The sequence below is a fragment of the Miscanthus floridulus genome, chromosome 17 (assembly GCF_019320115.1).
Source record: "Miscanthus floridulus cultivar M001 chromosome 17, ASM1932011v1, whole genome shotgun sequence".
Taxonomy (NCBI): domain Eukaryota; kingdom Viridiplantae; phylum Streptophyta; class Magnoliopsida; order Poales; family Poaceae; genus Miscanthus; species Miscanthus floridulus.
The window spans coordinates 38,108,079-38,134,371 of NC_089596.1; the positions used below are offsets into that span (position 1 = coordinate 38,108,079).

The following is a 26,293-nucleotide window of genomic DNA, read 5'->3' on the forward strand; positions in this document are numbered from 1 at the left end:
GCAATAATAACTACTTCCTTTAACCATGCAGCAAGTCTAACTTCTGAGCACGTCCAACTACTATTCATTATTGTTCACCTTTTTTTTTAATTTGCTCCTCCAGGCTTTGGCGCAGCGCTAATCTGCCTAGTATTATATAGTAATTTGTGGTAGCTAGTGTACTAAGCCATTGTTACCTTCCGGATTCCATGGTCCTCTGCAGTGAATATATTTATACCCACGAATTAAGCCGTTCATATATGCTAAATACTCCTCTATAGAAATAATTATAAATTGTTAATTTTTTTTTGTGCCATCAGATTTTGTCGGGTTTACGGTTTTGTCTAACAAATTTTTTTATTCTCAAAACTGAAAAATGCATATTATGACTACAAAAATTGCAACGCTACATTTTTAATATAAAATATATGCAATTACTATCGTCTGAAAGAAAACTAGCAAATATATATGTCTAAATGGGCCAGGCCCGTTGGGCCAGCATGGGCCCGGTCTGAAAAAGCACGGCACTGGACTGGTGCGGCACGGCCTGCCTCATGCCCGGGCTTGGCTGTTCATCCGGGGGCAGACAGACCCAGATCACTGTAGATCACTGTATCCAACCGGGACAAGACCACCATGGGCATTCGTTGGCAAGAACCCCACGCAACCTAGCAGGTCAGGTCTAAGTCCAAAGTTCTTATCGCCGGTTCATGCACGTATGGTATGTGAAGGCGGATGGAGCTGGCCCAAGAGGCCAACTTGGACGATGACTCCTCCAGAAGCAGAAGCAGAAGCAGAAGCAGAAGCAAAGCATGCACTGCAGGGGCGCCGGGCACGCACACGGCACACGTGCTTTGCAAACTTTGGGTAACTAGATATGCCGCATGCTCGCTGATCCGCCGCCGCTGAACACACTCTCAAAGCGCAGGACCAGCTCTGGCTGGAAGGTTAGAGTGAGGCCACGGTGTGACCTGTATGCATGCAGATGCAATGCAGCTTCGTCCCGCTGGAGCTAAGCCTATAGGCATAGGCTCCATGGTCACACAGCTCTGCACATGGAGCAATAGTTCATTCGTGATTTGATCGATCAAAAGCATATGTCCAGGCAGCTGAACCTGGCTTTAGTGGCTTACTATGGGTAAAAATGGTACGGATATTTTCCGACCGTATTCGATACCGAATTCGTTTAGAGGGGTTTCAATCTGTCCATATCTAAGTCCGGATATTCAACACCCGATATCATATCCGTATCCGAATCCTCAAATCACATATTTACGATGTCGATATCCAATCGTATCATATCCGGCATAGTTGACACTATCCGTATTCGAATCCGAATCCGGACAGAAATATAAAAACAAATATAATATCAATGATATCCGTTATCCGTTTTCATCCAGATTCGATTCTGCTCGAGCTGTGCAGGAGAGTGGATAGATGTCATGTCCAGCGGGCAACAGAGCTTAAAGCGACGCGCCACACGTTGCCGAGGCAGCGTGTACGACCTTTATTTTTGGGCAGCAGACAGACCGACTCTTCTGTCTATTCCGGGGCTTTTCTGAACAAGGCTGAATGAAGGCTGGGCATCAAGCGCCTGCAATGAGCAGGAGTTCGAAATCATCGTCAGAATTCAGACATCGATCATTAGACTGTTGACAATGCAGTTCTTTTCTTCCGCACAGGTCTCTCCAAGTACAGCGGCTCATGCACACTTTAACAGAACGATGCAGGTTCATTAGCTGCAGCCATAGGAGGAGTATATATGTATACAACTATCAATACATTGCTGTCATCAGTCATCATAAGGTGGCAGCTAATGAAAGGTCCTCGGATCAATACTCTATTATATAGCCTCCGGCCAAAGCCGCCTTCAGATCTGCAACTGCAACCGAAATCCAGTGTGGAAACCGGAAAGGCGTCGCCCAAGCTGGATAACAGCGATCAAATAAAAGGCATTTAGCACAGGTGATTATGTGGCTACTGATCTAGACATCTTGTGATGATGGGAAGCTAGACAGAGTCGGTAAACGACATCTGAGTTCATGAATCCGTTAGAGAGGGATAGTTGTTGGACTGCTTAACGAAAGTTAGCCTAGCCTTGTTTAAATTGTAAGTTTTTTTATTCTCTCTCCATCCCATCAAATCTTTGGACATATGCATGGAGTATTAAATGTAGATAAAAAAATAATTAATTACACAGTTTGATTGTAAATTACAAGACGAATCTTTTGAGCCTAGTTAGGCCATGATTGGACAATAATTGTCAAATACAAACAAAATGCTACAGTGCCAAATACTGATTTCTAACCCCAATCTAAACAAGGCCCTACTATGATTGGTTGGACCGTCGGTCAGGATTTCAGTGTCGAGCGAATAAAGATCGTCTCTAGCTAGGCATGGATTTTGGCTGCACAGTGGACTTTGGGTGCCGTGTTTCGCACGGACGACCGCTTAGTTTTATTTACTGCCTGTAACCTGAAAAACGAAAGAAATTTCATACAGGGACTCACGTGTAAACATATTCAAAGAAGTTAGCCCCCATCTCTCTCTCTCTATATATATAAAGAGAATTGCTTACTGTGTCAAAACACATGTCAAAATGGTCAAGCCTGAAGTGCACCAGTAAGGTCTCCATAGTTAGCAAAATCTCTCCAAACAAATAATTGTGCCAGAAGTGAGCGCACGGGCTGTGCCTATCTAGATTCTAGACTGGGCTGAAAATTAGAACAAACCCAAATATTTTTAGAGGCATAAAATCTTTTATTTCGGTCTCTAAGAGTTTTGTACTGCCATTCATTATATAAAGTCCCTGCCCCGTTTGATGAAAAGAAGCTTTCAAAAAGTATAACAGTAGAGAGACCAAATAAGACTAGTACCAAACTACTAAACACCTCCATCCCAATGTATAAGAGCATCTCCACTGGATTTCTCATAATGCATCATCCCCTATAAGTTGCTTCAAGAGAGTATCCTAAAATCAATTTAGAATATAGGAGAGTACTGCTGCAGCAGATTACCTAAAACTTGACGCCTATATTTATTTAGGGATAATAGGGGAGAGGTGGGTGTCTCCTTTATTTAGAAGAGATGATGTTCTTTTAGGAAGTTATAGGTATAGGAGATGAGATAGGAGATCTATTGTAGCTCCTCCATCTCTTAAAACACTACTTTTTAGGTATAGGAGATCGGATAGGATATCTGATGGAGATGCTCTAAACCTAAGAAATCATGTCATGCTATGAAACTGTTGTGCTCGGCCTCCTAGCTTCTAACGCCATACAAGATCCCAAGTATAATCCCAAGAAATCATATCATGTTGTGCAATTGTTTTTTTTTTTGAAGGGCAAAAACTATGGGGGGATCCCCACAATACTTTAAAATTTTAATTAGAAGAGGAGATAAAAAAACTTACAAAAGGTCTTAACTGATGGCATCCAGCCAAAAGCAAAAGAAAGATCTAATATCTTCCTTGAAAAGAATAGATTGAAGTAAACATTGGTTCCTAAAACTCATGAACTAGAGATTGAAGCCCACTCTACCATTGTTGAAAATCCTACCATTTCTAATCTTCCAGAGCTCCCAGCTTGCAATCAGGACAATCTCCGTGAAGAAGGGCAGGTTGAGTTGACTTCTAGCCATTGCCAATCTTGGATATAGTCCTAGTGGATATAGTCCTAGAGTCTCATCCCAAGAGAAGCCAATTGCATTCTAGCAGCGTTTGGAGAATTGACAAGTGAAGAAAAGGTTATCAACATCCTCTTCATATCTATCAGCACAGAGGACACATAGAACATAATTGTCCTCCACATTCAGGTTCCTGTGCCTTAGCATTGTCTTTGTGTTCAGTCTGTCTATCATGATGAGCCAACCAAATAATTTGATTCTTGGCATGCACTTGGACTTCCAGAGCCTAGCGAAGATGGGGTGAGCATCCACCTGTCGGCAAGCCAGATTGATTTGCAGCTGTTGGACTTCATGTTCCTGTGCCTTAGCATTGTCTTCGTGTTTAATTAGTCTGTCTATCAGGATGAGCCAACCAAAGAATTTGATTCTTGGTGTGCACGTGGACTTCCAGAGCCAGGTGAAGATGCATGGGGTGAGCATCCACCTGTTGGAAAGCTAGATTGATTTGTAACTATTGGACTTCATGTTTATGTGCCTTAGCATTGTCTTCATGTTCAGTTTGTCTGTCAGGATGAGGCAACCAAAGAATTTGATTCTTTGCGTGCACTTGGACTTCCATAGCCAGGTGAAGATGGGGTGAGTATCCACCTATTGGACTTCCCGTAGATTTGCAAATGTTTGGTTGACTAGGATATATGATGCATCTTTATTGAGCCAGTTGAGTTCCCAACTTGCAATCAGGACAACCTCTGTGAAGAAGGGCAGGTTGAGTTGACTTCTAGCCATCACCAATCTTGGATACAGTCCTAGAGTCCCATCCCAAGAGAAGCTAATTGCATTTCAACAGCGTTTGAAAAATTGACAAGCGAAGAAAAGGTGATCCACATCCTCTTCACATCTATCAGCACAGAGGATACAAAGAACATCATTGTCGACCACACTCAGGTTCCTGCGCCTTAGCATTGTCTTCGTGTTCAATATATCAGGATGGGCCAACCAAAATATTTGATTCTTGGCGTGCACTTGGACTTCTAGAGCCAGGTGAAGATGGGGTGAGCATCCATTTGTTGGAAAGCCAAATTGTAGAATCTATTGGAGGAGTAACTTTTATTGCCCCATTTGAAGGTCTAGACATCAAAGTTCTTAGGATCCAGGTCTTGCTCTTCAAAGGCTTGCTGGGAAAGAGGGAGATGGGAGATCAAATCCAGGTCTTCTCTTTCCCAGCAATATAGTTTTGATTCTACAATCCACGAAGAGCTCACGACAAGGGCGAGGTGCTTGAGCTCTTGCGCGGGGGTGGAGCGGCGGGGGTGGACAGCGGGCGGTGGGGCCCATGGCGAGAGAGCCTGAAAGGATCAAGATGCCTAAGAGGGGGGTGAATTGGGCTAATTCTAAATTTTTTGCAATGATTAAACCCTACACTTAGACCACTTCACCCCTTGTGCCTAGAATGTGATTCTAATGATCTATCGCACACAAGTTTAGCACCATAAGTTCCAATCCTACTCTAGCATGGCAATTCTAAGAATGTAAAGATAAGAATTGAATTGCTCAAAAGTAAATGCTCAAAGTAAAGAGAGGAGAAGGAATGCGGTGATGTTTTACCGAGGTATCGGAGAGTCGTCACTCCCCACTAGTCCTTGTTGGAGCACCCGCGCAAGGGTGTAGCTCCCCATTGATCCGTGCAAGGATCAAGTGCTCTCTACGGGTTGATTCTTCGACACTCCATCGCGGTGAATCACCCACAACCGCTCACAACTTGAGTTGGGACATCCACAAACTCCGCCGGATGATCACCAAACTCCCAATCACCACCAAGCCGCTTAGGTGATGGCGATCACCAAGAGTAACAAGCAAGAACTCACTTGACCACAACAAGCATAATGAGAAGGGTGGATGCACACTTGCTACTCTCTTTTCACTAATGAGGCCTTAATCTTGAATTCTCAAATCTCAAACACCTCACTAGGCTCTTGCTCTCATTGGCACTCTCAAGGGTGTTTTTCAGCTGTTGAAATGGGCAAGAGTACTCTCTTTAATGAATAGAGGAAGTATTTATAATCCTCATTCAAAATGAACCGTTATGTGCTTGAGTCAGCACTCTGTAGGGTGACAGGATGCTCTGGTAAAGGTGATCAGATGCTCTGGTCAGTTCTCCCCACCACAGAGCCATTAAGTTGTGACCGAACTCTGACCCGCGTCAGGTCAGCACTGACCGGACACGTCCAGTCGCGAAAACTGCTCTCTAGAACCTTACTGATGTTGACCGGACGCTGGAGCCTAGAGTTCGGTCACTTCGCTGTTCAGCGTCCGGTCAGTAACTGGAACCAGACCAGCGTCCGGTCAGCACTAACCGGACCCGTTCGATCAGGATTCTCCCTCTCTGGAACCTTACTGGAGTTGATCGGACTCTGGCACTCAGCGTCCGGTCACATTTCGCTCAGCGTCCAGTCACATCCAGACGACTTCACTTGATCAAATGAACTAACCGGACTCTACTGCCAGCGTCCGGTCATACCGGGGCCAGCGTCCGGTCAACATTTGACCCTCCATTCACTTCAAACTCGAAATCATATGTGAATGAAGTTTTCTCCAATTGATCTAAGGGCTACTTCGGAGCTACCTAGTGCTAGTTTTGATAAGTGTGCACCACACCTAACCCACTAGACTCACCTAGGTCAAGCTACTAGTCCATACCCCCTTAATAGTATGACCAAAGGAAAACCAAAGTCTTAAACTACTCTAAGTGTCTCTTCAACATCAAACGACACTTAGAACTAGTCCATTCTTAACCTTGTCGTCCATCCTTTGAAAACCGAAATAATTTTCATCATAGGGGCATGACAACCATGATTGCCCAATCAATTGCCATTACCATGACCTAATTTAATTGCATCTGTAAAACACACGTTAGTCATAGTAATCTCATATTGTCATTAATCTCTGAAACCCAACTAGGGGCCTAGATGCTTTCAATCTCCCCTTATTTGGTGATTGATGACAATACAACCTCGAGTATGTAAAAGAGATGATGTTTTCAACATGCTTGGTTCATATAAGCTTTTGACAATAAGAACAAAAGAGTTAGGCAAGCTTATATGACCAAGCCAACATGATGTACTCAATAGATATGAAATAAGCCGAAGTACAAGAAATAAAGCTCATTTCATCGGAGTAAAACGTGGAAGCAAAGCAAATGAGCATAACCAAGTGACATGACATATATAAAGATCAAAGTAGAGAGCACACATGTCACATATCACATAAATATCACTATCACATAAATATCACGATCACACGTATGTAGTTCAATGCATGAAAGTAAACATGAATGCATAATAATGTATCACACATAAAAAGCCAAATATAATAAATAAGCTCCCCTAGATATATCGCTCCCCCTAAGTCTATCATACTCGATCCCTCTCCTCCTTTGGCATCAAACACCAAAACCTAAGGGTCGGTCGGCGGGGCTGGAGCAGATGAGTCAGGCGCTGAGGCACGATGAGCGATTTGGAACTGGGTAGCATCATCCTCTGGTCTGGAGCTCTGGGCTGTCTGACCCTCTGTCGCTGGAAGTGACGCTGAAGCGGTCTAGGTCTGCTCTTGAACTGGTGCGACCTGTGACTCTGCAGGTATGACTGTAGCAGGTGGCTCTAAGGATGCAACTGATGATGGGAGCGTCTTTGTAGTCCCAGTAACTAGAGCAATGGTGGAAGGTCCAGGGACACATAGCGCTGCCGTCGTAGGAGGACGAGGTCGCGACCGTAGCGCTGTGACGGAGTCGGAGAGGGAGCCTCCACGCAGTGCCTCTAGGCGCGACCTCCACGCTCGCCAAGGCAGGGGCCAGGACGGAAACCACGCGCTCGCCGAGGCTTGGGCCTCGGGGTCATCGGATTCGCGCGGCTGAAGGCACTCAATGCCAGATCTGCATGGCCGGTGGGCTGATGGAGTGGAGGAGGGTGTTCATGGTGAGGAGCGTGCAACTGCGCTAGGGATGGGAAGGGGAGCGAGCGTTGGGCGCCCGAGCGTAGCGGACAGGAAGGGGGCGAGCGCATGATGGATGGGAAGGGAGCAGAGGAATAGGGTTAGAAATTTAGAATTGGCACAAATGTATATACTACAGCAGGCCTTCACCGGGCCTCATCATTTTACCGGGCCAGACCGGGCCGCCCACCATGCCTGAGAAGAGGCCTAGGCAGGGCATGATGGATCGGGTCGGGCCGGCACGGGCCTGCTGTCCACCGGCCCGTGCCATGCTCGGCCCGGGCCAAAATCGTGGGCTTCATGCCGGACCTTCAGGCCTCGGGCTGCATGGACATCTATATATGCTGTGGAAAACCTATAAGTTATTTGGCAAAAATAAGTAAAAAAAAAACTAAGCCCTCTCTCTCTATATCTCTTTTAAAACAATTGTGAAACATCTCTCTATTTTCAGCCATTTGAGATTGCCAAAAGCTAAAAGCAAGGTGCTTTGAAAATTGTACGTCACGAAAGCAGCTGAAAAAGCAATGGGTCTGCCCTTTATCTGTTTGGTTGGCTTTATGCTCTTTGGTAGCAGAAGTACTTTTCAGAAGCTTAACTTTAGGTTCCATTTGTTTCTTCCTTGTTCACTGTGTAGTTAATTGCAAACAGTCCATTACACATTTATTCATTGTCCCCAGCACACCGAAACCACCGACCTCCCATGAATAATTGACAACCAAATGACAAACCATCACTTTGTATGAACCTAGGATGATGATGCACATGGCAATTAGCCCTAAACAAACAACACACGATCAACCCACGCATGAATGCATGCTGCTAGCTGTTAACTCCCCCAGCTAGCTAGCTCATCAGTGCTGAATGGGAGGGTTGCAATAGGGGCCCTTGAGCCAGCCGTCGGCGATGGAGCGGTAGGCCGCCTCCGTGAGGTGGATGCCGTCCCAGATGAGGTAGTTGCCCGGGTCGGCGCAGGCGCTGGCCCCGGACATGCCGCACCGCGCCTTGTTGTTGTAGTTGTACTTGCCCTGCCCGCCGGCGCCGCAGCAGACCTTCAGCCCGTACTTCAGCCCTGCAAGTATAATTGACCAGGATGAGTCATATATAATTGACCAGGATGAGTCATTGGTGGGCTAAGAAGAATCCAAAGAAAAGAAAAAAACTTAAACATGCTCACTATGCATGCACGTAGATAGCTCTCTTTACATCTACATCTGTCATCATCCACGCTTTGGATCTATCCCTAATTTCGAGTGCTGGGCTGCCTATGTGCTACACTACACATTCCGTGATAACCGAGACTTCAACTCCCGCACGCCAACTGGATTCTAGCAACGACACAAAGCGAAAGGTTACCCACCGAAGTTGTGAGGCGCCCGGATCATGTGGGTGACCTGGGTGTAGAAGTCGGCGTACATGATCCGGGCGTGCGGGTACGTCCGCTGCAGGCTGGCGAGGCTGCGCTTGAGCAGCGCGTTGTGGTAGTAGGAGAGGCCGTTGTAGCTCCGGAGGCAGCCGTCGCGGTCGTAGTCGGCGGCGTTGGAGGTGCCGTAGAGGGTGAGGTAGATGGGGAAGCAGCCGATGGGCAGCACCCCGGGCACCACCACGTCCACGGCGCCACTCCTGACGATCGTCTCCAGGCCGCGGATGAGCTTGCTGACGACCCGGGGCACGTACCCCCGCACCTCGGCCATGGACCGCCCCGAGAAGAGCGCCGCGTTGTAGTCGTTGCCCCCGAACTCGCCCACCACGAACAGCGACTTGGACAGGTAGCTCTTGCAGTCGTTCCCGCAGACGGAGGGCAGCAGCTGGCGGAACCACTGGATTTGGGTGTCGAGGGGGCCGTTGTTCCAGATCTTGTCGCTGAGGCCGATGGAGTTGAAGAAGTCGAAGTTCATGGTGGTGGCGCCGATGATGGCCATGTTGGCGCCCTTCTTGAAGTCGCCGCCGGCCTTGGACGCTGGCAGCAGCGGCAGCCCAAAGTGCTCGGCTGCACGTAGTACATACCACGGATACAAGTCAGTCCAGTCCCAGAGCCGGCCCACAGGGCGTTGGCGGGTCACAGCCACCGGCCAGTTTCCGTCCCTGGTGGTAATGTGGTACACACAGCCAACTAGATGACGCAGCACGTACCCAGGAAGTCGATGATGACGCGGCCGTCGGAGCACCGCCCGGTGGGGCGGCCGAAGAAGGTCTCCCCGTAGGGCGACTGCCCCGTGGTGAGCGAGGACGGGCACCCGCCCACGCAGAGGTTGCCGGTGTCTGAGATGGAGTCGCCGAAGCTCCAGATGGCGTTGTACCGCTGCGCCGCTCCCTGGCGGAGCGCGCACAGCAGCAGCAGAAGCCCGAGCATCCGCGCCGCCGCCTTGCCGCCCGTCGCCATCCTCGCGTCAGCCGTCACTCACACCTATCTATCTTGGGTAGCTACCCAGGCACGCAGCCAGGGATCGAATTAAGCTACGTGTGCCGGGACGCTGGACGACGACGCGGAGACGATTTGAGAGAGAGTTAAAGCGCCAGGTCGTGCGTGCTCAGCTCGATCGGTGGGTGGCGCGCGACCCGTGTCTGGCCGGTGCGGCCATCTGGACGGCCGCAAAGGAGGATTTATAGGCGCCGCGGGGACGGCGGTTGCAGCGTCGCTGTCCTGTTGCTGACACGCTGCAATATATTCCTGTTCCCTTCGCTCTGAGGCCTTCTCGGATCCTTACCTACGTACGTATCGTCCAGCTTTAATTTATTGGCATCATACCGTGAAACTAGTATCCCATAGCTTTTCTCAAGAAATTTAGTCCACAGCAACTGGGAGAGCACGGATTGAGATAGATGCTGCATTGATAGAAGATAAATTAAAATTTGATTTTTTTTGTTATATTTTCTTTTATGGATACATCCTCCCTCGCTGCATTCCAAATTAGGAGACGTTTTGACCTTTCTTAGATAGATAGTTTTTGATACACAGTGAATTCAATGTATTTTAGAAGAGTCAAAATGCCTTATAACTTTGAACGGATGAAGTAAGTTGTAGAGGCAAGGCTGGCGCTATAGGCCGGTCTTGGCTCCGTTCTGCCTGTATGCATGGTTTGAAACATATATTTACTCCCGAATTAAAACTGGTATGAGAAAAATGGTAATCTATTGAGATCGAGATGGAATCTTGAACATTGAGAACTAAGACTGAAATGGATTGTTTTCTTGACTACTACTAGTATAACAATATATGAAGTAGTCATGATATGCACTGATGCATATGATGAATGAACACGCTGTCAGGCTCGATCACATGTCATTCATTATCTAGAATAGAGGCAGGATTGATGGAGAAAAGAACAAAAGCTGGCCTGTATTAGGGAAGGAAAGCTACGTGCAGGTGTCATCGTGGCAGATGCACCTCTACACGTCTCTACTTTCTGAGTTTCTGTGCTTCTGCTGTACTGGGGTCAAAGTCCAGTAGGTAGCTACTGCTTCGTGATATTACGCGAAATGATCTATTTGATCAAAGTCGATCTAGTGCAAATCCTACATCTAACATGAAGAGTTCCGTGATCCAACTAAACAGCTCTCTTCTTGGACATACAACAATTAACAATTGCTTCATCACCTTTCCATGGCTTGTTTGGTTGGTGACAGCCGTCTACGTTGGTCCGTTAACTACTACCAACTTGCTATGCCGTGCTACTATTCATGTACACAGACGTGAAAAGGACGTGGCACTACGTAAACGATTTTTAGCCACGGTTAAGAAAATTTTATAGGGGCGGCCGGTGATGGAGTCGCCCCTACAGTGACGTGCTTGAGTGCCCAGACACCAGCCGCCCCTACAAATAGAACAGCAAGGGCGGCTGGTGATACGAGCCGCCTCTACAAATGGGGTCTAATTTGTATGGGCGGCTCAATCACCAGCCGCCCCTGGAGTTGCTATTTGTAGGGGCGGCTAGTGATTGAGCCGTCCCTACAAATGCCCCCTGTATATATAGCTCCGATTTGTAGGAGCAGCTCAATCACCAGCCGCCCCTACAAATGACCCACATATAAAACAGCTGCAACATATTCTTTCTTCTTGGGTCACTCACTCCAACCCGTGAAAGAAAGGTGGAGAGGCCTTGGGCACCTTCCAAAAATTGCTCTACCAAGGGGAGAAGGTTTTGGTCTCAAATCTTTTGGTGGAGAGGTTGTAGAAGGTAAGAAAATGCTATTCCGCACTTTTTTTGAAGTTGTAATGGTTGGTTAGTGAGTAATTAGAGTTTTGTTTTTCTCTCTCTTCTATGGTGCTTGAGCTATGAAAGTATCTAGGCCCCTAGTTGGGTTTTGGTGATTAATGACAATACGTGATTACTGTGACTAACGTGTGTTTTACAGAGGCAATTAAGTTAGGTTACGGTAATAGAGATTGAATGGCCAATCAAGGTTGTCATGCCCCTACGATGGAAATCGTTTCGGTTTTCAAAGGATGGACGACAAGGTTAAGGATGGACTAGTTCTAAGTGTCGATTGGAGTTCGAGAGACACTTAGAGTAGTTTAGGACTTTGTTTTTCCTTTGGCCGTACTATTAAAGGAGGTATGAACGGATAGCTTGACCTAGGTGAGTCTAGTGAGGTAAGTGTGGTGCACACTTGTTAAAACTAGCACTAGGTAGCTTCATAACAGCCCTTTGATCCAATGGAGCAAACTTCATTCACATATGATCGAGAGTTAAAGTGAATGGAGGGTCAAATACTGACCGGACGCTGGCTCCGGTGTGACCGGACGCTGGCTTAGGGTCCGGTCAGTTCATTTGACCAAGGTGAAAGTGTCTGGAAGTGACCGGACGCTGCGAGGTCAAGTCACCGGACACTGAGGGCCAACGTCCGGTCGACTCCAGTAAGGTCCCAGAGAGGGAGAATGCTGGTCCGACGCGTCCGGTCAATGCTAATCGGACGCTGATCAGGTTCCAGCTACTGATCGGACATTGCTCAGCAAGTGATCGGATGCTGGGGGTCCAGCGTCCGGTTGACATCAGTAAGGTTCCAGTGAGGGAAAACATGACCGGACGCGTCCGGTCAACTCTTAACCACTGGAGTTCGGGGTGTACTGACCGGTGCGTCCGATCAACATGACCAGAGCGTCCAGTCACCCTGTAGAGGCACATAACGGTTCGTTTTTTAGCCGGTGTTATAAATATAACCTCCACTCGTGTGTGGGGGTACTTTTGCTCATTCCAATAGCTGAGAAACACCTTAGAGAGTGCCAAGAAGAGCAAGATCCTAGTGAGGTGATTGAGATTTGAGAATCCCAAAGAGAGCCCTCATTGGTGAAGATCAAGAGTAGCAAAGTGTGCATCCACCCTTCTCATTAGGCTTGTCGTGGTCAAGTGAGAGTTTGTACTTGTTACTCTTGGTAATCGCCATCACCTAGATGGCTTGGTGGTGATTGGGAGCTTGGTGATCATCCAGAGAGCTTGTCGATGACTCAACTCAAGTTGTGAGCGGTTGTGGGTGATTCACCACGACGGAGTGTCGAAGAATCAACCCGTAGAGAGCACTTGATCCTTGCGCGGATCAAGGGGGAGCTACACCCTTGCGCGGGTGCTCCAACGAGGACTAGTGGGGAGTGGCGACTCTTCGATATCTCGGCAAAACATCGTCGTGTTCCTCCTTCTCTATTTACTTTGAGCATTTACTTTAAGCAATTCAATTCTTGTCTTTATATTCATAGAATTGCCATACTAGAGTAGGATTAGAACTTAGGTTGTAAGTCTTTTATGCGGTAGAATAATTTGAAACACTTTCTAGGCACAAGGGGTTAATTGGGCTAACCATAGCATTTAATTATTGCAAAGAAATTTAGAATTAGCCCAATTCACCCCCCCTCTTGGGCATCTTGATCCTTTTAATTGGTATCAGAGCCTCGTGCTCACATATTTAGGCTTAACCGCCTAGAGCAAGATGTCCACGGGGATGGACCTCCTCCTATCTTTGAGGGAGATGATTTTCCTTATTGGAAAATTCGCATGGAGGCGTATCTAGAAGCTCTAGATGTTGGTATTCTTAGAGCCGCCTGACAAGGCTTCCCAAAACTTTGAGATGCTACTCACCTACAAGGTGATGAGGTAAATTATGAGAAGTGGAATGCAAAGGCTCGAAACACCATCTTTAGAGGCCTTTGCAAAGATGTCTTCAATCGGGTGAGGAACCACAAAGACGCCCATGCACTATGGTCGGACGTTTGTGCGCTCCATGAGGGAACTAAGAATGAGCATGAGGAACGCTATCATCTTATCATAAAAAAGCTCAACTCTTTTGAAATGCTTCCTAAAGAATATGCTAATAAAATGTATTCACGTTTAAATGTTCTTGTAGAGGAAGCCAATGGGCTTGGACTCACTCAAATGCAACCATCCGATATTGTAAGAAAGATCTTGAGTGTCCTCCTCATTGACAAATATGGGCATATTGTGATCGTGCTACATCAAGATGATCTTTCCACTGCTATACCGACACAAATCTTGGGAAAGATCAATGCTTATAAGATGTACATGCACATCACGCCACAAGATGGCTCATCCTCTACCAAGAAGAAAGATAAGGACTTAGCATTCAAAGCTAGCCAAGAGAAGGGTAAAGCAAGACTTGAGTATGAGAGCTCAAGTGATGATAAAGTTGATGATGAAAGTCTTGCTCTCATGGTGAAAAAGACCGCCAAGATGCTAAAGAAGCTCAACAAGAGTGGCATCAAGTTTGATGGCAAGAAGAAGTTCTTCACTAGCTCTAGAAGGAAGCCAATCTCTGAGATGGATTGCTTCAATTATGGAGAACTTGGTCATCTAGCACACCAATGCACTAAGCCCAAGAAAGACAAGTTCAAGAACAAATACAAGGGCAAGAAAGATGACTCAAGTAATGAAGAAGAAGAAGAAGAGAAGAAGAAGAACAAGCCATACAAGAAGAGAGATGGCAAGAAGAGGAACTTCCACAAGAAGAAGAAGAAGAGTGGAAAGGCATACATTGTCGGTGATTGGCTCACGGACATTGATTCATCTAGTGCCTCATCCGATGATGATAGTGACAATGAGAAGGTGGCCGCAATTGTTATCAACTCTTCATCATCTTCATCGCCACCATCGCCATCATCCTCTACACACCTATACCTTATGGCCAAGGGTGACCACAAGGTATCTAACAATGATGATAGTAGTGATGATGAGCATGCTAGTGATGATGATAGCGATAGTGATGATGATGAATATGAATCACCTTCTTATGGTGATCTTGCTAGATTGCTAAAATAATACACTAAGATCATTATAAAAACTAGAGCTAAAAATGAAAAGCAAGAAGCTAAAAATGACTCTTTTAGCCAAATGTGATATAGCGGAAAAGGCTAGTGTTGAGCTTAAAGAAGCAAATGATGCTATATCATCCAAACTCAAGGAGCTCAAATCTTCTAAGAAAGAGCTTAAAGAAAAACATGATAAACTTGAGAGGACACATAATCAGCTCATCACTAGCCACAATAAGCTAAGAGAAGAATATACTACTCTTAAGGTTAATCATGATAATCTTGTTATTACTCAAGAATTCTTATCCAATGAGCCACATGATGCTACTAACGATGTTGTTAAGATTGATATAGCTACATCATGTGATGACTTGATTGTTGAGAGCATTGAGCAAAGTTCTAGTAGCAAGGGCAAGCAAGTGGTTGAAGCCAATGATTATGATGAGTTTGTCAAGCTCAAGAATGACAATGAAAAGCTCAAGAAAGATCTTGAAGAACCCAAAACCACCAAGGCTATTGTGCTAGAAACTATTGTTCATGATGATGGTTTGATCCTTGAGAATGAGAAGCTCAAAGATGAGAATAAGAAGCTCAAGGAAGAGAAAAACAATGATGCTCTCAAGGAAGAAAACAAGATGCTCAAGTTGGAGAAAGAGCATCTTAAGATTGGATTGAGCAAGTTCACTAGAGGCAAGCATCTTCAAAGTGAGCTACTAATGAACACCGTCATAAAGATGGATAGAAGTGGCATTGGGTACTTGGCAAATCAAGAGAAGAAGGCTCAAGCTCAACAACAACATAAGTCCAAGCCAAAGCCAAAAAGAGGTTTTGAGTGTGAACAAGAAGGCCACTTTGCTCATGAGTGCCAAACTCCACCACCACAACCCTTGCCCAAGCATGCTAGACCTTTTGCCTTGAATGCTCACTACATGCTTAGAAAGGATTCTAGTGGAAAGATGAAAGTCATGTTCTTAGGTCCTCCCAACAAGAATAGGCCTAAGAAAATTTGGGTTGCAAAGTCACTTATTGAGAAGGTGAAGGGCTCTCAACAAGTTTGGGTTCCTAAAGCTTGATCTCTTGTGTGTAGGTGAACTACAAGACTGGTGGAAGTCATTGGGTTATTGATAGTGGTTGCACACAACATATGACCGATGATCCTCATATGTTCACCTCACTAGATGAAGAAGTAGATGGACAAGAAAGAATCACATTTGGAGATAACTCAAAGGGCAAGGTCAAAGGATTGGGCAAAGTGGCTATATCAAATGATCATTCCATCTCCAATGTGCTATATGTTGCTTCTTTGAGTTTTAACTTGCTATCCGTTGGACAATTGTGTGATCTTGGCTTTCAATGCTTGTTTACCGAGAAGGAGGTTGTTGTATCCAAGAAGGATGATGATCATGTGATATTCAAAGGTTTTAGATACAACAACCTATATCTAGTGGACTTCACCTCTGAAGATGCAAACTTAAAGACATGTCTATTCACCAAAACAACACTTGGGTGGCTATGGCATAGAAGACTTGCTCATGTTGGGATGAGCTCACTCAAGAAGCTAATAAAGAATGATTTGGTGAGAGGGTTGAAGGATGTGAAGTTTGAGAAGGACAAGCTTTGTAGTGTATGTCAAGCCAGCAAGCAAGTTGCAAATACCCATCCAATAAAAGCTTTCATGTCAACCGCAAGAGTGTTAGAGCTCCTTCACATGGATCTATTTGGACCAACAACATACAAGAGTTTGGGAGGAAATCTTTATTGTCTTGTGATTGTTGATGACTATTCAAGGTATATATGGGTATTCTTCCTTCATGACAAATCTGAAGTTGCATCTTGCTTCAAGAAGTTTGCCAAGAGAGCACAAAATGAATTTGAAGTGAAGCTCAAGAAGATAAGAAGTGACAATAGGAAGGAGTTTGACAACACAAACATAGAAGCTTATTGTGATGAAGTTGGAATCAAACATGAGGTCTCCGCAACATATACTCCTCAACAAAATGATGTAGTTGAGAGGAAGAACCGGACATTGATCACTCTTGCAAGAACAATGCTTGATGAGTACAACACCCTCAAAGCTCTATGGGCGGAAGCAATCAACACCACATGATATGCATCAAACCGTCTATTCCTTCAAAAGTTCCTTGGCAAGACACCTTATGAGTTGCTCAATGGGAAGAAGCCGGATGTCTCCTTCTTTAGGGTGTTTGGTTGCAAATGCTACATCTACAAGAAGCGGCAACACCTAGGGAACTTTCAAAGACGTTGTGATATTGGGTTTCTTGTTGGTTACTCATCAAAGTTCAAAGCATATAGAGTATTTAATCATGTCACCGGCTTGGTTGAAGAAACATATGATGTGGAATTTGATGAATCTAATGTCTCCCAAGGAGCACATGAGAATCTTAATGATGTAGGTGATAAACCATTGAGGGAGGCTATGAAGAACATTCCGGTTGGAGACATCAAGCCTAAAGATGATGAAGATGATGTACAAGTGATTGATCCACCTTCTTCATCAAGTGTGCCACAAGATGGTGAAAAAGATAGGAGAGTAGAAAATAAAGATACTCATGTCTCCCATGAACAAATGGTGGTACAAGCACAAGATGTTGATGCTCCACAACCTCCCCCTCAAGTGTCAATAGAAGAAATACACCTCTACTTCAAAATCATCTACAAGATCTCATCATAGGGAGTCCATCAAAGGGTGTAATGACTCAATCACAAAAACTTGCTTCATTTATTGCTCATCACTCTTTTGTCTCTTGCTTTGAGCCTACTAAGGTAGAAGAAGCTCTTCAACATCCGGATTGGATAAATGCAATACATGAAGAGTTGAACAACTTCACCCGCAATGAAGTTTGGACTCTTAAAGAGCGACCACAAGGTGCAAGAGTCATTAGAACAAAGTGGGTGTTCCGTAACAAGCAAGATGATCAAGGCATTATTGTGAGGAACAAGGCAAGACTAGTGGCAAAGGGGTTCTCTCAAGTTGAAGGTTTGGATTTTGGAGAGACCTTTGCACCGGTTGCAAGATTAGAAGCCATCCATATCCTCCTTGCATATGCATCACATCATAAAATGAAACTCTATCAAATGGATGTGAAAAGTGTTTTTTTAAATGGCTTTATTAATGAACTAGTCTATGTTGATCAACCTCCCAAGTTTGAAGACTCTAGATATTCTAATCATGTTTATAGGTTGTCCAAGGCATTATATGGGCTTAAGCAAGCCCCAAGAGCTTGGTATGAGCGCCTTCGGGACTTTCTCATTGAGAAGGGCTTTACCATTGGGAAGGTCGACACCACACTATTCACCAAAAAGCTTGATGGGCATATCTTCATTTGTCAAGTGTATGTTGATGATATCATATTTGGATCATCAAATAAAGATTCATGCAAAGAGTTTGGTAAATTGATATCGAAGGAGTTCGAGATGTCAATAATTGGAGAGCTTACATTCTTTCTTGGTTTTCAAGTCAAGCAAATTAGAGAAGGGATTTTTATCTCTCATCTTGGTTTTCAAGTCAAGCAATGGAGGAAGATTTGGATAAGGATTTTGACCTGAACGAGGAGGTAAGGAAAAAGCCTTAGCTTATAAATTTTGCTAAAGCTTTGGTTGTGTTACCTCTGCTAACACTTTTATCTATCGTATATACAGGTCCCTCCTGAAACTCGGAAAAGACGACATCGACGTCCGTGACATCTCACTGGACAAGACGGAGTAGAGGAAAGGAGAGCAGAGGCAACAGCCACAGAGACGGATCACAATGCCTCTGCTCCACAACCTCAAGACACAACCATGACTACCAAGCCTAAGAGAAAATGAGGGGGTAGAAAAGGAAATCTATATCTAGATAAGACATGCTATGTGATAACGGAGGTCGGGACAGCAGGGGAGATCCTTGAGCTGAAGGAATTAAGAGAACGATTCTGTAATGCGATCAGGGCTCTAGTAAGAAATAAATTGAACCCAGCAATCCATAACTAGAAAGAGGTACCAGAGAACACAAAGAATGCACTATGGGATAGGCAGCTGAAGCTCAATTTTAGATTTCCAGAGGGTAAGCACGAATTGGTAAAAAAATGCTTTTAGGATGATGGGAGAGTCATTCCAATGTTGGAGGTCGGAGCTCAACACGAACTATATCCAAAAGGGGTTAACTCCCTTCAACGAGTTCGACAAAATAACTCCTAGTCAATATTGATGAACGAAGAGGCCAAGGAAGAGCAATTTAGGAAGATGAACGAAGAGGCCGTAGCTACTAGGAATATTGATGTGATGAATTTGAAGGTATGCTCAAGGAACTGGATATATGCGAGGAGTACAGAATTATCCACGCGGTAATCTTAAGTTTGATAAGTCGGAGACCCAAGAGGCACTATCAAGGATACTAAAATATGTTGAAGATAAGGAGAAGGGCTCATTCAATCCTTCCAGAGAGAGGGACGAGCTTAGCCTTGGCTTAGGAAACAAGGAGCACACAGACCGCACTAGGGGGCTAGGGAAAAGGATGACCTAGAAGCAAGGATTCAAAGAGGACAAGCACATGTACAAGAAACATGGCAAAGACCGTGAGACTAGTCTTGAGCTCCAAGTGAAGGCTCTAGTTGTGAAGGCGTTGGAGGAGCAAGGACTGTTTATGGAGCCATGGATATTAGTGACGCCGCTGGGAGAGCTAGCATTAGTTAGCAGCCCTCCAAAAGTTCCTAGCAGCCTAGGTTCCACTGTAGCCACAACCCCCATCGATCGCATACGGGAACCAACTAGTTGCACCTTGGTGTTTCTTAGCGGCTGGCAGAACACTGTGATAGAGATGGCAACAGGTGTGGCACATCCTCCCGGTGGATTACACCATAATAATAAGATACCACCGGACTACACTAGGGTCGAGGTGCATACAGTGAAGCCCAAGTTCATGCAGTGGAGGATAGACTAAGCAACTCTCGAGGGGATGGTGTTACTCAGAGACGTTATGGGGCAGTTCATCCTCTAGCACAAACAGGATATTATATTGATTGCTTCTTCGCCGCCTCCCCCTCTCCCAAATTTGGAGCGAGTTGTTGAGGTTGGGGAGATATTTTCACCGTATCGTGACCCCCACATTCCTAAGATGCCACATTCTTCCCCGCCTCCTAGCGAGCATGTGCCTGATGAGATGCCACAACCTTCTCCAGCTTGTACCGAGTAAGTGCATCATGAGATACCATAGCCTTCTCAGCAAGCATAGCCGATACATGAACAATGAGTGCCTCCTGAAGAAGGTGATGCACAAGAAAATGAGGACGTGCCTGAATGGGAACTTTAAAAGAAGCATCCAATCACCATAAGGCCAGTTTATATTCCGATCAAAGACGTCTTGTCGGTGTCCAAGTGGTTTTCCCATGACTAGTTCAAGCCTGAGAACCAAGTTAAAAAAGTCCCATCACGGGGTTCCGAGGAGGCCGTCACTAGCAAACTCCACCAACTTGCAAAGTAGTATCCAAATGTTGATGCCATCAAATGGTCAAAGGATTGCCCGAAAATATATGAAAGAGGCAAGCCCTTCTGATGAGGACATCGCCACGCTGGACACACCGATGCCATGGTCTTCCCCAAGTTGCAATTCGTTCCCAACTCAGCTGCCACGTCGCCCTCGGATTCAGCAGACACGTCATCACTGTTTCGGTCATAACTTTCTCATACGACATCGAAACGGGCCGTTCTTGGATGCGTTGGAAAGGGGATGACGACGCCGTCGTTTTGGATCTAGTCCCAGCTCTAGAAGGTCCATGGATCATTCTGTGTGACCATGGCAAGGTGCTGCATCACCTATTTGGGCCAACTTGGCCATGTATCGTGTCGGGCCTTAAGCCCAAGTTGTGGGCGCCCAACCCCTGGCCGTCCCCAACCCTAGGTCGAGTCTTAGACTATAAACACAGCCATCGCCGCTGCTACACAATTGGGTTTTATTTAGAGTTTAGTTTTCCATCGAGAAACTGAATCGTTCATTGTAACTGTGGTGACAAATCCTTTTACAGTGATCCAGGGCCCCCGTTCTTGATCTCCTCCACTATGTCGATTAGTCCTTTGGAACCGAGTTCTTGAATCCTCTATTGATATTCGCGTCATTCATATTTGCAATTTCAGATTGCGTGTTTTACCTTCTTGCTTGTGCTCTTCGATTCGCTTGCAGGAAAAGCCTTCTTGGCGAGGTCAATCAAGTTATGCTTGGTTGATAACCAACGGAGCAGTGGTGTAACGGTTGCAGGGTTCGAATCACGTCTGATTTGAAGCTGGATCGCCAACGTCGAGATCTCCACAAAATCGAACTTACCGGCTATCTCTCGGAAGATCGGGCCAGATATTTTAGGTTTACCATGAGGTGTAATCTCGTTTGCCTTAGATTCATATTTGTTCATTACCTAGTGTCCACAAAAAGCCCAAAAATATTTCAATTTCTGCTGTCCTATCGCCCTTTGTGCCTTTGCAATTTCATTTCAGATTCGTGTTGTTGAGTTTGTGTCCGTGGTCTAGTCTTGTTGCTGGTTTAGGATTGTGTTCGTGGTCGTAGTTCAATCGCCCGTTGCTGTGATTTTTGTTTTCCACTGCTATCCCATCCACCATTTCCAAACATCAAGTCGAAGCCACCACATTACTCGACTTGCCCCGCTAGCCGCCTTGTGTACCTTCTCGCCGCCGCGCAAACCCTAGATAGGTTGACAGCCGCTCTTATTTTGCCTGCATCGCAGCCCTCCTTACATCATTAGGTGAATACCTACTGCTATTATTCACAGTGATGATCCTGTGATCAGTGTTCGAGTTTAGGGACGCTTTGCCCTAACTGCCGCCGCCGTGTTGTGCCTTCCGGAAAACATACCTTGAGATACATTCGGTAAAACAGGCATAACTTTTCGCTCGTTTATCAGAAAAATCTGAAATTTTTTCAGCAGCTTCTTGACACCATTTGGAGCCGACCCAAACTCGGCTACGCCCTGTTTGGTTTCCTCAGAATTGCCAAAAAAAATTCAAGAAAATATAGAAAAAAAATTGTCAAAGTTTTTGCACGTTTTTGAGAGAACGTGCTGAATTTCTGTAGACCACATCCCACCTCAGTTGTAGGTGCCAATTTTTGTGGTTGCATCTTTTGTGATCCTTGTTCAGAGAAAAGTATAAAAAAATAGTAAGAAAAAAAAATTTTGTTTCCTACTAGTGCCTTTTGGAAAAATCCGGGAAAAAATTCAGGAAAAAAGAGAAATCCGGGCTATTTGCTTGTTCTGTGAGTTCTTTCGATCGTCCTTTGTTTTCACCTTGTTGCGCTACGTCTCGACACGTCTTAGCCAGCACCTGTGATTTGTACTTTGGATCCGGATTGAACAATCGTTACTCTGCACTCGTTAATTGCTAATCCTTGCTGTCATATTGTGTGCCTACCCATAGCTCCACATATTCTTCTGTCAGCACAGGTTCATCTTGCAACTGTTACCCATGCTCAACAACAGATTGCTTCGCCACTTTAGTTTTGCTCCTGTTTGGCGTTGGTAAGAATACAGGCAAGACGGTGGTAAACCGCTTGTGATTTTGCATTCCACTTTCACCACCATCACCACCACTTGTTTCCTTTTAGTTGATAGGGATAATACTTTGGTGTTGTCTTTTTCTATCTTCTAACCATGGCAGGAACTCTGACGGACTTCAATGAGTGCGTGTCCAAGGGTGAGCTTGCAACGTTCATGACTGAACAACGCAATCTTATGACCGAGCTGACGCGCAACGTGAACAATCTAGTCACCCGCATTGAACAGCTTGAGCAACGCCCTCCACCTTATCGTGCTGATGATGAAGATGCGGATGCTTTTGGTGATGAAGATGCGTATGCTGACGGTGGTGCCCGTCGCCGCCTCAACTTCAATCGTCGCGGTATGGCAGGTAATAATCATGATAATAATGATCCTTTTGCTAAAATTAAATTTAGTCTACCTTCTTTTGCTAGTAATGTTGATCCAGAGGCATATTTAGATTGGGAGCTTGTTGTTCAACAAAAATTTGATTCTCATAATGTTTCTACTGAGCATAGAGTTAGACTTGCTACTAGTGAGTTTACTAATTTTGCTTTGTTCTGGTGGAGTGATCTTTGCAATACCAATAATGCTGCTGCTGTGCCATAAACTTGGAATGTTTTAAAGCAACGTATGACATCTCGTTTTGTTCCTCCTTATTACCAACGTGATTTACATTTGAAACTACAAACTTTAAAACAAGGTGATAAAGGAGTGGAAGCATACTATCAAGAATTGCTTATTGGTTTAGCACGTTGTGGTATAAATGAAGATGATCATGATGCTAGTGCTAGATTTTTTGGCGGTTTAAACCATGATATACAGAACATACTTGATTACAAAGAATGGCGCAATTTTTCCCAATTGTATCATCTTGCTATTAAGGCAGAACGAGAAGTACAGGGACGCAAACAACACCAGCCTTTCAGGTCTAACAATGGGAGGAATTTTCAGCAGCGTTCTGAGCCGGAGACGCCCAAGCTTCCTGTTGCACCAAAGCCATCTACACCTCCATTTTCTTCCGAGGTAAGTAAATTGTCTAATGTGCAGTTTCCACAGCTGAAGAAATGTGGCACTCCGGGTGCTTCTACTAGCTCCTTCTCGTCTAGCTCTAAAATCATTTGCCACCGATGCAAAGGCATGGGACATGTCATGAAGGAATGCCCCAGTCGTCGTGCTTTCATTGCTACCGAGGATGGATATGTAAGTGCTAGTGATGTTGAAGATGATTTAGCCCTTGCTGCTAACATTGATGCAGATCCCACCGAGGGCGATCAAGACAAGGAGGCCATCACCATTGACTCCATGGCTGCTGCCGCGGACTACCCTAGCCTTCTTGTGCAGCGTGTGTTGAGTACACATGTGGGACATGAAGAAGAGATGAAGATCCAACACCACAATTTATTCCACATGTATCTCATTGTGCAGGGTTGTCGTGTTCTCACTATCATTGATAGCGGGAGTTGCAACAACTTGGTGAGTTCAGATTTGGTTGACAAGCTTGGCTTGACCACACGACAACATTCGTATCCATATAAACTTCAATGGTTTAATAATAGTGGTAAGACTAAGGTAACTAAATCAGCACGCATTAGCTTTTTCACAGGCTCTTATCATGATACTGCTGATTTTGATGTTGTCCCTATGCAAGCTTGCTCTATTTTGTTAGGTCGCCCATGGGAATTTGATAATGATGCTTTACACCATGGTAGAACTAATACATACACTATCATACATAAGGACAAGAAAATTACATTGCTGCCTTTGTCTCCTACGGATATTATTAAACATGCTAATGAGATCAAAAATAAACCTCCAACAGACATTGCTAAACATAATGGGATTAAGTTAAAAGGAGGTGCTTTTCTTGCTACAACTTCTGCTACTGCTGAGTTATATGATAATCCTGATGTACCATGTTATACTATGTTTTGTCAACCTTTTATATCTGGTGCATTGCCTGCTGTCACTAACCTTTTGCAGGAGTTCGTTGATGATGGGATGGAGTCGAGGACAACTCCAATTCTAGAAGGAGGGGATGATGAGGACATCGCCAAGATGGAGTCGAGGATGACTCCAATTCGAGAAGGGGAGGATGATGAGGACATCGCCAAGATGGAGTCGAGGACGACTCCAATTCGAGAAGGGGAGGATGATGAGGACATCGCCAAGATGGAGTCGAGGACGACTCCAATTCGAGAAGGGGAAGATGATGAGGACATCGCCACGCTGGACACACCGATGCCATGGTCTTCCCCAAGTTGCAATTCGTTCCCAACTCAGCTGCCACGTCGCCCTCGGATTCAGCAGACACGTCGTCACTGTTTTGGTCATAACTTTCTCATACGACATCAAAACGGGCCGTTCTTGGATGCGTTGGAAAGGGGACGACGACGCCGTCATTTTGGATCTGGTCCTAGCTCTAGAAGGTCCATGGATCATTTTGTGTGACCACGGCAAGGTGCTGCGTCACCTATTTGGGCCAACTTGGCCATGTATCGTGTCGGGCCTTAAGCCCAAGTTGTGGGCGCCCAACCCCTGGCCGTCCCCAACCCTAGGTCGAGTCTTATACTATAAACACAGCTGCCGCCGCTACTACATAATTGGGTTTTGTTTAGAGTTTAGTTTTCCATCGAGAAACTGAATCATTTATTGTAACTGTGGTGACAAATCCTTTTACAGTGATCCAGGGCCCCCGTTCTTGATCTCGTCCACTGTGTCGATTAGTCCTTTGGAATCGAGTTCTTGAATCCTCTATTGATATTCGCGTCATTCATATTTGCAATTTCAGATTGCGTGTTTTACCTTCTTGCTTGTGCTCTTTGATTCGCTTGTAGGAAAAGCCTTCTTGGCGAGGTCAATCAAGTTGTGCTTGGTTGATAACCAATGGAGCAGTGGTGTAACGGTTGCAGGGTTCGAATCGCGTCTGATTTGAAGCCGGATCGCCAACGTCGAGATCTCCACAAAATTGAACTTACCGGCTACCTCTCGGAAGATTGGGTCAGTACTCATCACCTTCCTACCAAACCAAGACATCCAGCGCCTACCACTTGGAATGAGAAGGTTCCATGATTGGTACTTGCGTGTTCTCCCAATGAGCATAGATCTCATACAAGCATGCTTCTCCACCGGCACCTTTGGAAGCCCAGCCGAGAAAATTGTCTTTGACTTCAATAACATGCACACATGCTTTCACCTAGGAGAAATAGAGATAAATCTAATTCGCACGTGGTGCCTGTAAGTCCTTGTCCTCCCGATATGATATGAATGTAATCTTTGAATTTTGTTGTAACTAACCCACGCCGTGATTTGTAGAATGCAAGTGCATATTGTCAAACAAATACCAAGTGTGAAAGCCGGATATATAGACCCTCAAGCTATAGCCCAAACAAATATATAGACCCTCAAGCTATAGCCCAAACAAATTTTAATTACCCTAAACGGTGGACACTGGATGCCAAAGAGCTAGGTGCTGCAAAGACTCTTTGGGAGGAAGGGCGCATCCGTACGACGAAACTAAGGGAAGAGTCCTTAAGGTTGTCGCATACATTGCCCTGGCTTTCAAAAATCTCCAACAACACTCTACTATATGGCTACCATACAACTTCGAGTAAGTTCAACTCTATACTTAAAGCTTTGTTCGATATATTTTATTCGATGTAAAATAGCTTATCTAGTTCTATGATTAAATCCATGCAGCAACCACTGAATTTGTATAGTCATCAATGTCGGAAGGAGCATGGCATGGGTCTTTGATTCAATAGATAGGGACCCGGTGACATACAAAGACTTCATATCGATTCTCAAGACGTATACATATCAACAATCCTCATTAACTTATATGTTTGTATACATACTTGTAACGTTCACTTTTGGATACTAACAAGTTGTATTTGCTAAAATAATTCGAACA

General features: G+C 45.1%; 1 protein-coding gene across 1 annotated transcript; it reads right to left on the bottom strand.

The window, feature by feature from the left end:
- Positions 1-8,189: 8,189 nt before the first annotated feature.
- On the bottom strand, positions 8,190-10,177 carry LOC136517196 (GDSL esterase/lipase At5g45910-like). The gene is made up of 3 exons (XM_066510723.1): positions 9,721-10,177; positions 8,948-9,577; positions 8,190-8,659 (listed from the first exon to the last, which is right to left on the bottom strand). The coding sequence occupies exons 1-3, from the start codon at positions 9,968-9,970 to the stop codon at positions 8,442-8,444; spliced, it is 1,098 nt and encodes a 365-aa protein (XP_066366820.1). The 5' UTR covers positions 9,971-10,177; the 3' UTR covers positions 8,190-8,441.
- Between the last annotated feature and the right edge of the window lie 16,116 nt (positions 10,178-26,293).